The sequence below is a fragment of the Danio rerio genome, chromosome 8, assembly GCF_049306965.1.
Source record: "Danio rerio strain Tuebingen ecotype United States chromosome 8, GRCz12tu, whole genome shotgun sequence".
Taxonomy (NCBI): domain Eukaryota; kingdom Metazoa; phylum Chordata; class Actinopteri; order Cypriniformes; family Danionidae; genus Danio; species Danio rerio.
Genome location: NC_133183.1, coordinates 59,876,193 through 59,891,972, shown reverse-complemented (window position 1 = coordinate 59,891,972; position 15,780 = coordinate 59,876,193). Strand labels below are relative to the sequence as shown.

The 15,780-nt window shown below is 39.9% G+C and overlaps 1 protein-coding gene across 1 annotated transcript in view; it reads left to right on the top strand.

The window, feature by feature from the left end:
- The window catches only part of antxr1a (ANTXR cell adhesion molecule 1a), a 103,672-nt gene that overhangs the window by 49,651 nt on the left and 38,241 nt on the right, over window positions 1–15,780 (top strand). The window contains exons 10-13 of the mRNA XM_001332805.10: window positions 4,740–4,800; window positions 6,140–6,238; window positions 15,320–15,389; window positions 15,497–15,575. Coding sequence (XP_001332841.5) covers window positions 4,740–4,800; window positions 6,140–6,238; window positions 15,320–15,389; window positions 15,497–15,575 — 309 coding nt within the window. The remainder of the gene's footprint in view (window positions 1–4,739; window positions 4,801–6,139; window positions 6,239–15,319; window positions 15,390–15,496; window positions 15,576–15,780) is intronic.

Below are 15,780 nucleotides of genomic sequence, written 5' to 3'. Positions count from 1 at the left end.
TCTAGAGCGCTTGGTGAAAAAGCATTAAGCGTGTGTGTCCGAATCCACTTTTGCTATTTTTAGGGCAGAAAAATATGTTTGCTCCTCGGCGCATGGTCTAACAGGGCTGTGCTTATTCTCTTGATGAGTTATAGGTGTGTTTTGAGAATAACATGCATTAAACCAATCAGAGTCTTATCTCCCATTCCTTTTAAGAGTCATTTGCATCACCCCATGGAGCATTTGCTATTTACAAGGCAGACTTTGTAAGTGGAAACACTGAGCGCTACACTAGAGAGAAAACATTTAAACAGACCATCTGCAGCACGAGGATAAAGAACGAGCCTCCGCCATTCAACCTCTTTACTTTCTCTTTACTTTACTCCTTTACTTTTGTTCATAAGAAAACGGTGTTGATTTCACCCCACTGAAGACATCATTAGCCTACATATTTAATTTCGTTTGATTTGTTTCAAAACTGTTTCTAAATTCAGTTTTAATTTCCAGCAAACAAGTAAATGAACAGTTACAATGAAGTGTGTTAAAAAAACTGAGTTATATCCAAACACACTGCCTTTTCTTTTGGCCCATATGGTGACGCATAAACCCCGAAAACTCGACAGGTGGACAAATCTAAGCTTGTTTTTATTCAAACAAATATAAATATGCATATAATAAATAATACTGCTAATAATTATAACATTATATAAATGCAAATTGTCACGAATAAACTGAAAAAAGCCCCCCGAGATGAAGGCACTGAGGCAGTGTTTTTTTATATTTAAGTAGAAAACAATAATTTTGCAACATTTTAATCCTTTAAGTTTTTTCATTTGTAAATATATTTCGTCACCTTGGAAATATAAGGTTCTATCTGCGTTCTGAATTATTTTGAGATATTGAGCTTCAAAGTTTTTGCATTCCATACCAAACAGTATGTGTGTAACATTTGTTATTTTAATAAAAAGTCTAAAAATGTAAATAACTTATAAAAAACATCCCATAATGTAAATAAGTTGTCATTTAATAAGAATATGTCATTAACTCAGTTTTGACAAAAATGTCAGATACAACCTTTTAATTCTTGACAAGTTGACAATTTGTGTATTGCTGTACATCCTAGCTTTATTAAGCAATATGCGATTGGACCTGCATAGGCGCGCTCTGCGCTGGCCTTTAGACCTGCTTTTAGTTGGTCAGTTGCGTAGTCTATTTAAGTTTTCAAAATAGCAACACGCCAACAATGCGGCTTAATGCTGTGTTCACACCAGACGCAGAACGCACGGATAAATCGGGATATTCGTGCATAAATAGCTGCGTGAACAGCCTCGCTTCATTCGTGAATCAAATCCGCTTCATTCGCACATCAAATTCACTTAAGAACAGAAGCGGATTCACATGATGGGCAGGGCTTCTGTCTGCCCGGTGACTCTAGCTTTGTTGCTAAATGGCTAACATGAATTTTCATGAACACAGCATAACAGCACACCCATGAGTCCACAAAGTAGTGCAAATGGATTTGCTATATAAACAACGTGGCGCAAAACGGGAAAATTAGGATTGCGCTGGTCTGAAAATAGCAACAAATCGCGCCGTGCACATCTTGCGCCTTATTGTGCCGGATATATGATAGGACCCGCAGCATGTAAATTTGACATTATTCTCTCTTCTGGCTGCCATTATCAGTCTATCACACATTTTTTTGCCTGAAATTCTTGATAACACCATCGTAGAGTTTTTTTTAATATATATTATTTGATCAAATAGGATTGTATATTTGTTGTACTCTCCCATTCACTTCGCTCTAAGTTTACCCGACTATGACGACTTCTACTAATGAGATACCTGGATATGTGAAAAGGGTCTATTACTATTATTAGCGCTCAAAGCTTGTTGTTAAACTAACGTTTTTGAAAGAGGTTTCTTGTGCTAAACAAGGCTGCCAAAACTTTTATACTGCAAAATATTGTTACAATTTAAAATAACTTTAATGGCTGAATAACTAAATTAAAATTAAAATGGTGGACCGTCCACCTGGTGCATCCTGATGCTCTTAAGAAAAGAAATCTCTTAAAAACAAAACAACCAAGTATTAAAGGAAACGTAGGACTGAAGAATAACAAACAAAAGTATTCACTCAGCCCCGTCTGAAGACTGTCTCTGGTATCCGAATTCTCAGAAAGACCTGCGTTGGCCCTCCTAGAGCGCTTTGATCCCACGGTCTGCTGGATTCTGACCAAACACGATCAAAGCCTGTGCGTCGTGTCCTTTCTGTTTGCAATGAAAGCTAATGATTTATATTTTTAAGGTGGAAAGAAAAGAGGAGATATTTGGGTAAAGACGGCTCTCGCCCTTGCAAATGTTGACTGTTTCATGGGGTCAGTCCAGCTGGCCGGCATCTGCTGTCAATTAGCTGCATGCTGAAAGCTCTTTGGCTGAAGCTCGAGAGAAAAGTGTCGTAAATCAGCAGGGACCCTGGGATCTGAAAGCGCACTTCCATACATGACGGACGAAAGGCAGTAGACGTGTAGATCAAAACAATCTCACAACACATAGGTGCTGGTGTGCCTGATGAACGCTATTTCTAGGACAAGAGGAAAGCAATGGTGAAAACAGATGGACGTTTTAAAACTAACAAACAAAATAGAAAACACCACATGAGCATCCCTAACCTGATTTCACCAAGTGTTCCTGGATCAACATCTATGGTGGTTCTGGAAAAACATTCCTATTAGCCAATCAGAATTACAGCATATGTTTACCGTTTATGTTAAGTTTAGGCGTTTAGGCTTATGTACTCCTACGTATTTTAGTTATTAGTTGTCAACATTGTTAATAATGTATTGTTTTGTTTTAGAGTATGTCAATGTATTTTACACTGTCTGAAGCCAGCACCTACCCAGCAGGCACACGACGTCGTGGTATGTTGCATTTTGAGTGGAAATGAAAATCGCAACCCGGGCTCATTGTGGAAACGTAGCCCAGCGGACGTTTCTGCGGACCGCGATTTACGTCCCGGGAGGTACGTATTCGAGCGTTTTTTGTTTTCGCGAATCCACAAGAGGCCGCTGTGCGCGTTTTTTCGCGTCTCGGGCGCCTCTCGTGAGCGCGTGCCGTTCGCGCCCGCACCGTTCTCGCCCGCACCGTTCTCGCGCAAAAAGCAGCCGGATCGGCCGACTCGGCCGTCCTCCTCTTCCTCCTCCTCCTCCTTCCCTAAACCCGAGCGACGGTTTGCAAAAGCCGTCCAGAAAAAAAAAAAAAACTCGATCGGACTCGATCCCGGTCGTCGTCCTCCTCCTCCGGGGCCTCCGCTCTGCCGACGCAACACTGTGAGCTAAGCGGACAAACTGGTTGCATCGGGAAAGTCCTCCACTTGGAGGCGAGCCGTCGGCCGGCGAGCGCGAAGAGGAGGGGCGGAGCGGCGCCCTACATCGTTCGCTCGAAAAAACTAAACGCGGCCTTACGTACCTCCGGCCACGTAAATCGCGGTCTCCAGAAACGTCCGCGGGGCTACGTTTCCAGAATGAGCTTGGGTTGGAAAATCGGGTTGATGTCAGAACTCAACGTCAGATTAATGTCAGTGTCCAACATCGGACAGATGTTGCATTTTGATCACTTTCCAACGCAACCTAAAATAAACCAAATATTAACATCTAATGATGTTACAGCTTGGCGCTGTGTGGACGTTACCACTATGACATCTATCAGATGTTAGATTTTGGTTGCCACACCTGACGAATAAATGTCAGTAATTGACATCAATATGACGTCGGCTTAGGATGTTGGCTCGACATTAGATTTTGGTCACTTTCCAACGCAACCTAAAAACAACCAAATATCAATGTAACTTGATGTCGTTATTAGACATCAAAATAACACACATTGAAATTTGGTCACCCGACATCACGACCAAAATCTAACCTAATAATAACGCCTTATATCATTGTGTGCCTGCTGGGAAAGCTTTTCTTTTTTATATCGATACTTTAGGGGAAATATATAGATCACACTTTATTTTGATGGTCCGTTTGGGTAACACGGTAACACTTTATAATAACTACACACTATGAATAATTTATTAAGCATTAGCAAATAGTGAATTCATAATCTATTAAGCATTAACTCGACATTATTAAGCGTTAGTAAGCAGTTTATAACTGCAGCTACAAATGCTGCATTCTCGACTTACAACCACATGTAAAATGTGCTTAATAATTGTATTTTTATACTCTGTTAATGATTTATTTTTCATTACAAAATTAAGTATTGCATTATTAACAAACCGTTTTTATTTAAGAGTTGTTGAGGGTTTTCAGGATCATTCAGAATGAGTTAGTAAATGATTAATAAACTATTAAAATCAACGTTTATGACTTATTATTCAGGCATATATTAATGGTTGCTAAGTATGTTAATAAATGCTTTATTAACTCAACTTCATCTAGTTTTGTGACCTAATCTAAAGTGAGGACTATTTCTGCTTTATAAATCCCTTATAAATCCCTGCAGCATTTGTAGCTGCAGTTATAAACTGCTTACTAAGATTTATTAATGTAGAGTTAATGCTTAACAGATAATGAATTCACTCTATGCTAAATCTTAGTAAATGATTCATAGGGTGTAGTTATTATAAAGTGTTACCGGTACATCAAGATTTTCATTCTATGGCACTTTTAATAACATGGTATTGAGTGGTGAATGAGTTTCAGTATGTCAGTACTTGTTCACCTGCTGAATTTGACTCTTTGTATATCCATCAGATCTTGAAGAAATCATGCATAGAGATCCTCGCAGCAGAACCATCCAGTATCTGTGCTGGAGGTGAGTACAGTATGTAGTAATATACCCGTATTGTATAAAAATGTAAAATTTAACACACAGTTGAAGTCCAAATGATTAGCTCAAATATACTTTCCAAATGATGTTTAACAGATTAATTTTTCAGCATTTCCTGTAATATTTTTTTTCTTATAAAGAAAGTCTTATTTGTTTTATTTTAGCTATAACAAAAGCATTTCAAACATTTCAAAGGGTCATGACACCCCCTACTTTTGGTTCAGGTCTACCTCAGAATTTTTTATATTATAGTATAGTTATATACAGTGTTGGGGGTAAAGCATTACAAGTAAAATGAGTTACGTAATAATTTTACTTTTCCAAGTAACAAGTAACGCATTACTTTAAATTAAGTAATGATATTTATGTTAACTTTATAATGGAGTGTTAGCGGAGGTCAGCCAGTGAAGAAATTTGCAGGTGAACCTTACTCCTCTGACCTCAAAAAGTGCCTAAGTGAAAGACGCTATAGAGATCATGGTCTTTAGCCTCCTTGTTAGAGCAATCAACTCCCATACAACGAACCGCCGGTTCAATCCCAGCTCAGACCAGGTTGGTTGCAGCAGGTCCGGTGGGTTAAATGTGGGGGCTCGTCCGGGATGGGAGTGAGGTTTAGTGGGGTGAGTGTAATGGAGGCCAGCTAGCAAAGTGCTATGCAGGTAAACCTCACTCCTCTGACCTCAAAAGGTGCTTTAGCAACAGATGCTAGAGGCCATGGTCTTCAGCCTCATTGTTAGAGCAAAGAATCGCCGGTTCGATCCCAGCTCAGCGAGGGTTGGGTGCATTAGGACCAGTGGGTTACAGTAAAAAAAAACTTGCATGTTCTGAAAGAGATCAAGCCTCATCAAATGTAAGGAAAAGTAACTCAAAGTAACGTAACGAATGACGTATCATAAAAACTAAAAGTATTGCAACTAGTTACTTTTTTGGGGAGTAATTTAATAATGTAATGCATTACTTTCAAAAGTAACTTTCCCCAACACTGGTAATGTACCTGTACATACACTTGTGAATTAGTATATTTTGTATTATATTTACTGAACTCCTTTATTATTTGTGCTTTTGTCCTGTCACTGTCATTTTGTACACTGTGGATACTTCTGTCACAAAAACTTAATTCTTGTATGTGTAAACATGCCTGGCAGTAAAGCTTTCTAATTCTTATACAACTCTTTTTTTTTTCAGAAACACTGTTAAATTATTATTATTATTATTATTATTATTATTATTATTATTATTGTCATTTTATCTTGATTTACTGTAAATTAATTTTAGAATTTGCTACATGATTTAACATTGCTAAATCTAACTTAATCCTTTATAGAGGCATTCCAGGTCGTTGTGAGAGGAAATGGATTTCTTCATGCTAGAAATGTGGACAAGGTCCTTTGCAGTTTCAGAATCAATGAAACCCATACCAGAAGTAAGTGCAATGATGAATTTTATGTAAAATGTACCAATTTTCAGATATTTTTTCATGTAACACAATTTAAATATGGAGTCAATCTAGGGCCACACACAGTATACATGCAGAATAAAAGAAAGTTTTGCAAACAAAACATAAAATATTGAGAAAAAAAAAAAAAAAAAAAAAAAAAATATATATATATATATATATATATATATATATATATATATATATATATATATATAATAAATTCAAATCTTCGAAAATCGCAAAGCAAAAATAAATTTTTGAGAAATAAAAATACATTTTGCTAACAAAAATAAACAATTGCAAAGGGAAAATTTAGTTTTGAAAAATAAAAATGAAATTTCCAAACCCAATTTGCAGACCTGCCTCTATATAGGCGACGTCATCACCTGAAGACACAGTGGTGTTACACTGAGGTGGTCTTACAGCCCAGTAGGTCTGGGCCTGCCGTAAACGGCCAAGTTACCTTGACTCCGCCCTCTTGTCAAATCAGGGCCACAAAGTGAAACGCGCAGAAACGTGAAGTGCAAAGTGAAAACAGCATCGCAAACTCACAGATTTATTGTTTTTATTTATTTATTTGCAGTTGTGTGGGTGTTTCCCAGTACTGGGTTGCAACTGGAAGGGCATTCGATGCATAAAACATCCCTGCTGAAAAATCCAGCCTAAACCAGCCTAGGCTAGTTGGCTGGTTTTAGCTGGTCAACCATCCTGGTATTAGAGGGGTTCTGTCATTTCCAGCCTGGACTTAGCTGGATTTAGCTGGTCATCTCCCAGCCTGACCAGCCTAGCTAGGCTGGGAGCCCAGCCAAAACCAGCTATATCCAGCTTAAACCAATCTGGTCAAGCTGGTTTTAGCTGGTTTTAGTGGTCATCATTACCCAGCCTGACTAGCTAAGACTAGGCTGTAAATGGCTGGAAACCAGCTTGGAAATGGCCTAAACCCCTCTAAAACCAACCTGGTCGACCAGCTAAAACCAGCCAACCAGCTCAGGCTGGTCTAAGCTGTTTTTTTTTTTTCAGCAGGGCTATGCTGGAAAAGTTGGCGGTTCATTCCACTGTGGCGACCCCTGATAAATAAAAATCCGAAGGAAAATGAATGAATGTTATGTAAAGTTATCGTATACATGACTGGAACAACATGAGAGCTTTCACTTTTGGGTGGACTGTCTCTTAAAGCTGACAGTGCTGAAATAGTTGCTAAGATACGTCTTGTATTACAGTGAACATGTATGCTAAACACATCAGTGGCTCGATAAAGGCTAATAAAAACGGGATAAACGTTATATGGGATGACAGCAGCCTTACATAAGACATTTCCGCGATTTCCTTGCGTAATGACCATATGGTTGGAATGATTTGAGTTAGAATCTATAAAGCCTTCTGATTAACTATCATTTTTCCAATGAAAGGCCCAGAGGGCTGGTTTTCATAGGGAACCCTGCAACGGCCAGGCAAGCCAACTCAAATGCCAGTCTCATTAGCATTTTGGCTAATAGCAGTTTGTAAAGGCTACATTAGAAGTTTTACAGGATGGATTGCTGCCAACTGCAGGAGATATAAGAAAATGCTGCCACGCAAGAGGCTAACAGCATTCGCTAAGGATTTTTTTTGCACACTTTACTATTGTAGAACCTGTGGGATTAATTCATATTTTTAAACATAAAATTAAACATACAGTTAAAGTCTAAATGATTAGCTCAAATATATTTTCCAAATGATGTTTAACAGATATATTTTCAGTATTTCCTAAAATATTCATTCTTATGAAGAAAGTCTTATTTGTTTTATTTTAGCTAGAATAAAAGCATTTCAAATATTTCAAAGGCTCATGACACCCCCTGCTTTCGGTTCAGGTCGACCTCAGAACTTTTTCAAAAGATGCATCATAATGGGCGTGGAGCTCCGCGAGCAAAGAGCAGGTGTGGGCGTGGCCAGCAAAGCAAGGGAGAATGAGCGAACAGCTGTTGTCAGTCGGTTCACAAAATGAGACACAAACCAAAAGGAGACCCATGATTTAATAGTTTACAAAGTTAAAATACAAAGAAATAAACAGTATTTTATGCCCTGCTACATTTGTTATTCGTAATTTCATATACAAATAACCACAATTTATATCATTATAAAGATAAGCGTGTTCATATAAACACTATAAATGAGGACTCCTCCCTCAATCCCCTGGTTTGAATGCAGACTCAGTGCAGCAGGTCTCTTCCCCTGTCTATTTTAACCATTAGCCCTGCTGGTTATCTAGAGGATTTAGGTAAACACAGCAGCGCCGGGAAAAACATGCAACAAATCCCATGTATCGTGAAAACAAACACATACGCCCCTATATGAACAGCTAAATACTGTGTGCCGTGGGTCTGTGTCTCACAGCTTGGCACTGGCACGTCTGTCTTGCCTTCAGAAAGCATGCGCAGTCATGAATAATTAAGAAGCCGGCTCTTCTCATAGGATAAGAAAACTCCGCTATGAATAATAATGAGAAACCGACATGTCATCTTGCAGTTTTGCGCTATGTAGCCGACTTCGATCCGCCCCAAAAATCATTTTATACCCGAAAGCTGAAATTAGCTGACAAAAGCTCAAAATTATAATAATAATTAATAATAGTAATCTAATAGTATCTCTGGGGGGGGCCAAAATGCTGTGAGCCCAGTGGCGCAACAAGGGGGTATGCAGTGTATGCGGCGCATAGGGGCGCCACACATGGGGGGGGCGCCGTTGTGCCAAAACTATTTTTTAAAATTATCCTTATTAAAAGTTTCAAATAATAAAAATAAATAAATATGTTTTGTTAAAAAACCTTATTTTGCATTTTAAATGAATATAATATTGTTATTGTTTAATTCAAAATCATTTAACACAATAACATGCAGTCCCACAGCCGAAAGTGTTCATGTAGATGTAACTGTTTAGATTTGCTTTTGTTTTTATCAAAATAAACTGTCAAATCATACATAATGTCAAAAGTTATAAGATTAATCTGAAAATTTGTCTTCATTTATTATTAATTAATTAATATAAAATAAGAGGGATCACACAAAATTTGAACCCGCATACCCCTCAGTAAATGTGTAGTTGCGCCCCTGTGTGAGCCCCCCATCCCCCTCTATTTTAAAGTGTTTATGGCTATTTTTTTTATGCTGCTATATAATCAGTGGCAAAAAATTATCTCAAAAACACATTAGCATTGCTTATTGCATCAATTTCTGACAATATATCACACAATCAAAATTTGCTATCATGACAGGCGTATTTATAATACATTTTTACATTAGGATACAGAAGGAAAAGTAACTTCAGACTCTATCAAATTCGAGATATAATAACAGAATTACCCCCCTTAGCATTGGCAATGGGTTGCAGTACAATCTTATATAATGTTGTGTTTGAAAACACAATTGGTTGGGTTTTGGTTAGTGATTCGCTGGTTGATCTGTATCACAAGCCCTGCCTTCTCATGGATGTGTATGATGCATCTGAAACATACAGCAAAATAAACCCTAAGGCTCAGTCCACATGAACGCTGGCAGGGGTCAACAACCCTGTTCCTGGAGAGCTACCTTCCTGCAGATTTTAGTTGCAACCCTGACCAAACACACCTGTTTGTAATTATCAAGTGCTGCTTAAGGTACTATTAATTGGTTCAGGTGTGTTTGATCAGGGTTGGGACTGAATTCTGCAGGAAGGTAGCTCTCCTAGACCAGGGTTGGTGACCCCTGCACGCGGGTATTTACAAAACAACAGCTATTCCTATGCCATTTGTCTGCACACAAACACAGTAGCGGGTCACTGAAATTAGCATTTCATTTTAAATTAGCAACATTTTTCCAATCTTCTATTGTCCAATTCTGGTCAGCCTGTGTGAATTGTAGCCTCAGTTTTCTGTCCATAACTGACAGGAGTGGCACCCGGTGTGGTCTTCTGCTGCTGTAGCCCATCCGCCTCAAGGTTGGACGTGTTGTGCGCTCAGAGATGCTCTTCTGCAGACCTCGGTTGCCTTGCGAACCAGTCTGGCCATTCTCCTCTGACCTCTGGCATCAACAATGCACCCACAGAACTGGCGCTCACTGGACATTTTCTCTTTTTCGGACCATTCTCTGTAAACCCTAGAGATGGTTGTGCGTGAAAATCCCAGTAGATCATCAGTTTCTGAAATACTCAGAGCAGCCATGTGATTGGCTGATAAGAAATTTGCGTTAACAAGCAGTTGGACAGGTGTACCTAATAAAGTGGCCGGTTAGTGTAGTTAAATAAAAATGTTTTTTTGCTTCAATGGTTGGCAAATACATTGCTTTTAATATGTCCCATGATGACTGATATTAATTATTATGGCAGTGGGAAAAAGATGTGCAAGCATTGTAAGTATATTTAACGAAATGTGATGTTAATTACAAGGCAACTTTCGATTTTAAATTACGTCTATTAAAGGGCCATGTAACCCCCTCGTTTCAGCAGGGTGTTTTCACACCTCTACTTTGGAAAAAGTCAGAAAAGTGGGCGTGTCCAGCTCTGTTTAGGGGGGAGTGTCGGAGGAAGAAAAGTGGGATGGTGTGGGAGTGTCTATTTGGGCACGCGCGAGTTTCAGAGTCAAAATACACACACACACACACGATAAAGTGATGATGTTTAACCTACATGGACATCTGTAGTCGAATTATTTGCCAAATTATTAAATGGTGGACTTTAACTGCAGTTTGGCTCTTTCATTCAGGGAATTCATTCATGCCCCTCGCGACACACGAGATATTTGATTCGAGGAGCTGCTCTAAGCATGTATTTTTCATGCAATGTTTGATACCGCACGGCGAATGAGAGAAAAAAAACCTCCGCATTTCCCAGAAACTTAGATGCACACGGCAGGTAGTGTCAGAAAGCCGCGCGTGTTATTCCGGTCACTAAATGCGGTAAAAACCCTACACGAGGTTAAAGTTTGGTTGTGATGCTAACGTGTTTACACTCTGTGCAATAGTTTGTTAGATACGAACAAACTGAATAAACTGGTCGCTCACTTACCAAATCTGTAGAGACAGGACAATCACCAGCAACTAGAGCTGCGTCTTTATGAAGAGAATACTACAAACGAATCCAGATTTCAGCGTTTGCAGATGAGAACAGCTCTCAGGTAAACAATAATCGTCCTTAGACACGTAAGTTATTGTTGTCGAGCGTCGCATACACTGTAATCCACACGTGAGTCTGAGCTCTCACAGAGAGAAAATGAAAACGAAACTCAACTGCAGCAAACTATAAAAGCAACACTTCACGCTTGTTTTGCCAACACAACGTAGTGTCTCTGTCCTGAAAACACGGTGATAGTAATGAATATTAATGAAGTTGCACAATAGAGCGCGCTGATTGGTTTGAACCAAGCCTTACTCATGCATTAATGCATCACACTGTAAGACGTAATAAGACTCACTCTGGCACAGACACCCAGTCTGCACGCTGGAATACACGCTATTATGTCATGGCCGTGACGCAGCTTCAAAAATTCGTTTCAAACCGGAAGTACGAATTTGCTTGAAATAACGCAAAAACAACCAATTTACACTTTTTAGTGAAATATAGGTGTCTTAATAGTGTTTTTAGCAGTGTGGGACACATATACGACTGTCAACAGCTCAAAAAATGTGTTTTGGTGTTTCGTGACCCTTTAAAGTGTACTGATGTTGACATTTCGTATGCTTTAATGCTGTAACGATATTAAACTTCACAGAGCGGCTAATTCGCTCCAAACAATCATATTTTCATTCAAATAGGCACTGGTCGTAAGATCAAAGCCCAGTCATCTGCATTCAATCCTAGTTTACAGTACCAGTAATGGGTACCAGCTTTGGTGCTTCACTTGTCCTTTTGCTTGTATTTGCTTTGATTAAAGCCGGACATTTCAAACGCAGCAGCACCCATGCTAATTGCTAGTGTCTGATAGAGAGCAGAGCATCCGGTTGATAAGTGTAACTGTGTCATGGAAGCAATCCGAAAACCCATTTCTGTCCACTACTCAGGAAACCAGTTTGACTTTCCCATCCTCAGGGCATGTTTCCAGACTTGCACCACATTTACTCCCAGTGTTGCATAGGACTGGTGTTTATTTATGCTTGACCATTGTAAACACTCCTGTCAGTGAATGATAATGTCCATCATGCATGAACTGTTTTACCTAAAACTGCAAAAATCACATTTAGAGTTTTTGTCTCTCTTTTTTAGTCCAAATATTTCAGGATTCTTGATTTAGGAGGGGACTTATTATGCAAAAATCACTTTTAAACGGGGTTTAGACACAGTTGTGTGTCAACAATGTGTGAATATAACCAGCTTCTACTGGTTAGAATGTGTTAATTAAATGTTTTAGAATCACACTTTGATTGACATTCTCTCTTTGTATGAGTCATCATAGGGGGAAAGCCCCGCCCATTAGTGATGATCTCTCCCTCATTAGCATAGACAGCCCATAGACAGCCGTCCGCCTTTAGACTTTTGAATCTGCCACTATACTGACACATAGGCATTTGTAGCTCCGCCCTCTTTTAAAAACAGCACAATCTCATTTGAATTTAAAGGGAAAGTCACCAAAACCGCACGATTTGGATCAAAGCCTAAAAGGGGAGGTTTCTAAGGGTTATAACATTATTTGTGTGGCATTTTAAGCTGAAACGTCACATACACACTCTAGGCCAGTGGTTCTCAAACCAAGTACCACCTCAAAAAATATGGCCTCTACAAGTACCACTTGTTGGCCCTCTATTAATCCGGGGTCGCCACAGCGGAATGAACCGCCAACTTATCCAGCAAGTTTTACGCAGTGGATGCCTTTCCAGTCGCAACCCATCTCTGGGAAACATCCACACACACATTTACACACACTACGGACAATTTAGCCTACCCAATTCACCTGTACCGCATGTCTTTGGACTGTGGGGGAAACCAGAGCAACCGGAGAAAACCCACGCGAAGGCAGAGAGAACATGCAAACTCCACACAGAAACACCAACTGAGCCGAGGTTCGAACCAGCGACCCAGCGACCTTCTTGCTGTGAGGCGACAGCACTACCTACTGCGCCACTGCCAAAATTGTATTCCATACAAAATATGAAGCTGATCAGTCGGTTCTTGTCACGTGACTTGCTGTGTGGCATTCTGAAAAGTTAAAATGTTTTCAACTCGGGGCGCCTGGAATACGTGAGCGTGTCGCGCTGCTTGCACCTTCATTATAAATAACGAACTCGCGTGTAGAAATGACACAATATGTGAACAGCCGCCATCATTTGCGAGCTACAGGAGTTGATATTTTTCTTGACCAGTGGCGATCTGTGGCCACTGCTAATGCGTGTATCCTCTTTCTCTAGTTCTGTGTCAGTTGGATTGATTTTTAGGGTGCAAAGTTCAAGCTGCGGTGCAAAGTTCAAGCTTGGTAAACTCTGACCGCTGAAATCGCATCACTTGACTGCGTGAGACCAATCGAGGATCAAAACATGACCTCTTTGGACAGAAATTTAAAACATGGAGCAATCGGTCGCTCTTTTAAATGTCTAATAAGCTTGTTTAATCCCGCCCCTTTTTGCAGCGCCGCACGACAGAATTTCACATGCTTAAGTGAAGTTTATGTATAAACTAATTTCGAGAGGATCACGTGCTTATGATTGCTAGCAGCTGGATCCGCATTATCCAATTCACTACGCTGCAATCAGATGACTCCTAAACTACTATAAATACCCTGAGTTTCATTCTACTATCTTCTTTTTGAAGAGTCCTCCCTTCCACCCCTACTCCTCCTTCTTAGATGGGTGACACAGTGGCCCAGTGCGTAGCCCTGTTGCCTCACAGCAAGAATGTCTCTGGTTCCAGGCTTTACCAAACCAGCAGATATTTCTTTGTGGAGTTTGCACTTCTCCCCGTGCTCACGTGGGTTTTCCCCGGGTTCCCCGGTTTCCTCCCACCGTCCAAATACATGCAATTAAGTTAACTGACTAATCCAAATTGGCACCATAGACATGCTCCTGGTATGTAGTTATCTCCAAGAGCAATCGCTTACTGTTCATTGGTTACTACAGCAGGGGAGTTCTCGAGATCTTCCTGAGCTCAAACTCCCCTCCTGCCTTGCAACGGGAGGGATCCCTGGGCTTGAGGATCTCATGAGCTCAGGGCTCTCTCCCGGGACAGCATGCCAAACAAGCTTTTATAATTAATAATCAGCTAAGTGTGAACTCTTGAAACTCTAATGTGACTGCCGCTTAATTTCGAGAGGATTGCTTATGACTGACACGGCTGGCCCCGAGTCAAGCTAATGTACCAACCACCAATCAGACGATTCCTAACTCAGTATAAATAACCAAAGCATCTTACCTTTAGTCATCTTCGTCTGGAAGAATCCCCCCTTCCACCCCCTTTCCACCTCTTTTTCCTCTATACACTGCAAAAAATGCTTTTCTTGCATAGATTTTTTGTCTTGTTTCTAGTCTAAATATCTAAAATTTCTTATATCAAGAAGCATTTTCTAGACAAGCAAACATATTGTCTTGTTTTGAGAAATAATATGCCATTTACTAAGTGAGTTTTTCCTTAAAACAAGCAAAATAATCTGCCAATGGGGTAAGCAAATGAATCTTGTTTTTTCTTTTGACGTATGTTTATTCTAACGTGCTCGCATGGGTTTTCCCCGGGTCCTCCGGTTTCCTCACACAGTCCAAAACATGAGACACAAGTAAATTGACTAAACCAAATCAGCACCATAGTCAAATTTCGCCAGCAACAGACCCTCATAACAATCCTTAAGCAGCAGGAGGGGGGAGGGGGGCTCTCGAGATCTACCTGAGCTCAAACTCCCCTCTCGCCCTGCAAACGGGAGGGAGCCCCGAGCTTGAGGATCTCATGAGCTCAGGGCTCTCTCTTGGGACAGCATGCTAAACTAGCTTATTACCAATCATCAGCTAAGTGTGAACACTTGAACTGTGTAACAGATCAGTGTGTGTGTGCTTTATTTCAAAGCCATTTTTCTTATTCAACAGAGAATCAATCAACAAATATTGTAAAATGTGACCCTATGTTTTTCCTCTGTGCTAGTGGTGAAGCCGCTGGTAGTGGAGGACACATACCTGCTATGCCCAGCTCCTGTTCTTCGAGAGGAGGGAACGTAAGTGTCCTAGATGCATTTTGCTTTCTTTTCTATATTCCTAATTGTTAACTGTGAGACATGAGGAACATGTTGTAGAGTAATTTACCCCATTTTGTATATTGCAGGGCAGCTTCCCTTTATGTTAGCATGAACGAAGGCCTGAGTTTTATCTCAAGTTCTGTTACAATCACCACGGTAAAATGTGTAAGTATAATCTCAAATCATCTGTTGTACAGTTAGAATTATAAGTATAAGTCAGAGTTATTAGCCCCCTTTGAATTGTTTTCTTTTTTAAATATTTCCCAATTTATGTTTAACAAAGCAAGGAAATGTTCACAGTATGTCTGATAATAGGTTTTCAACAATCTGAATTTGAATTGTGTTCATTTGAATTGTTGGCAATTGTAAT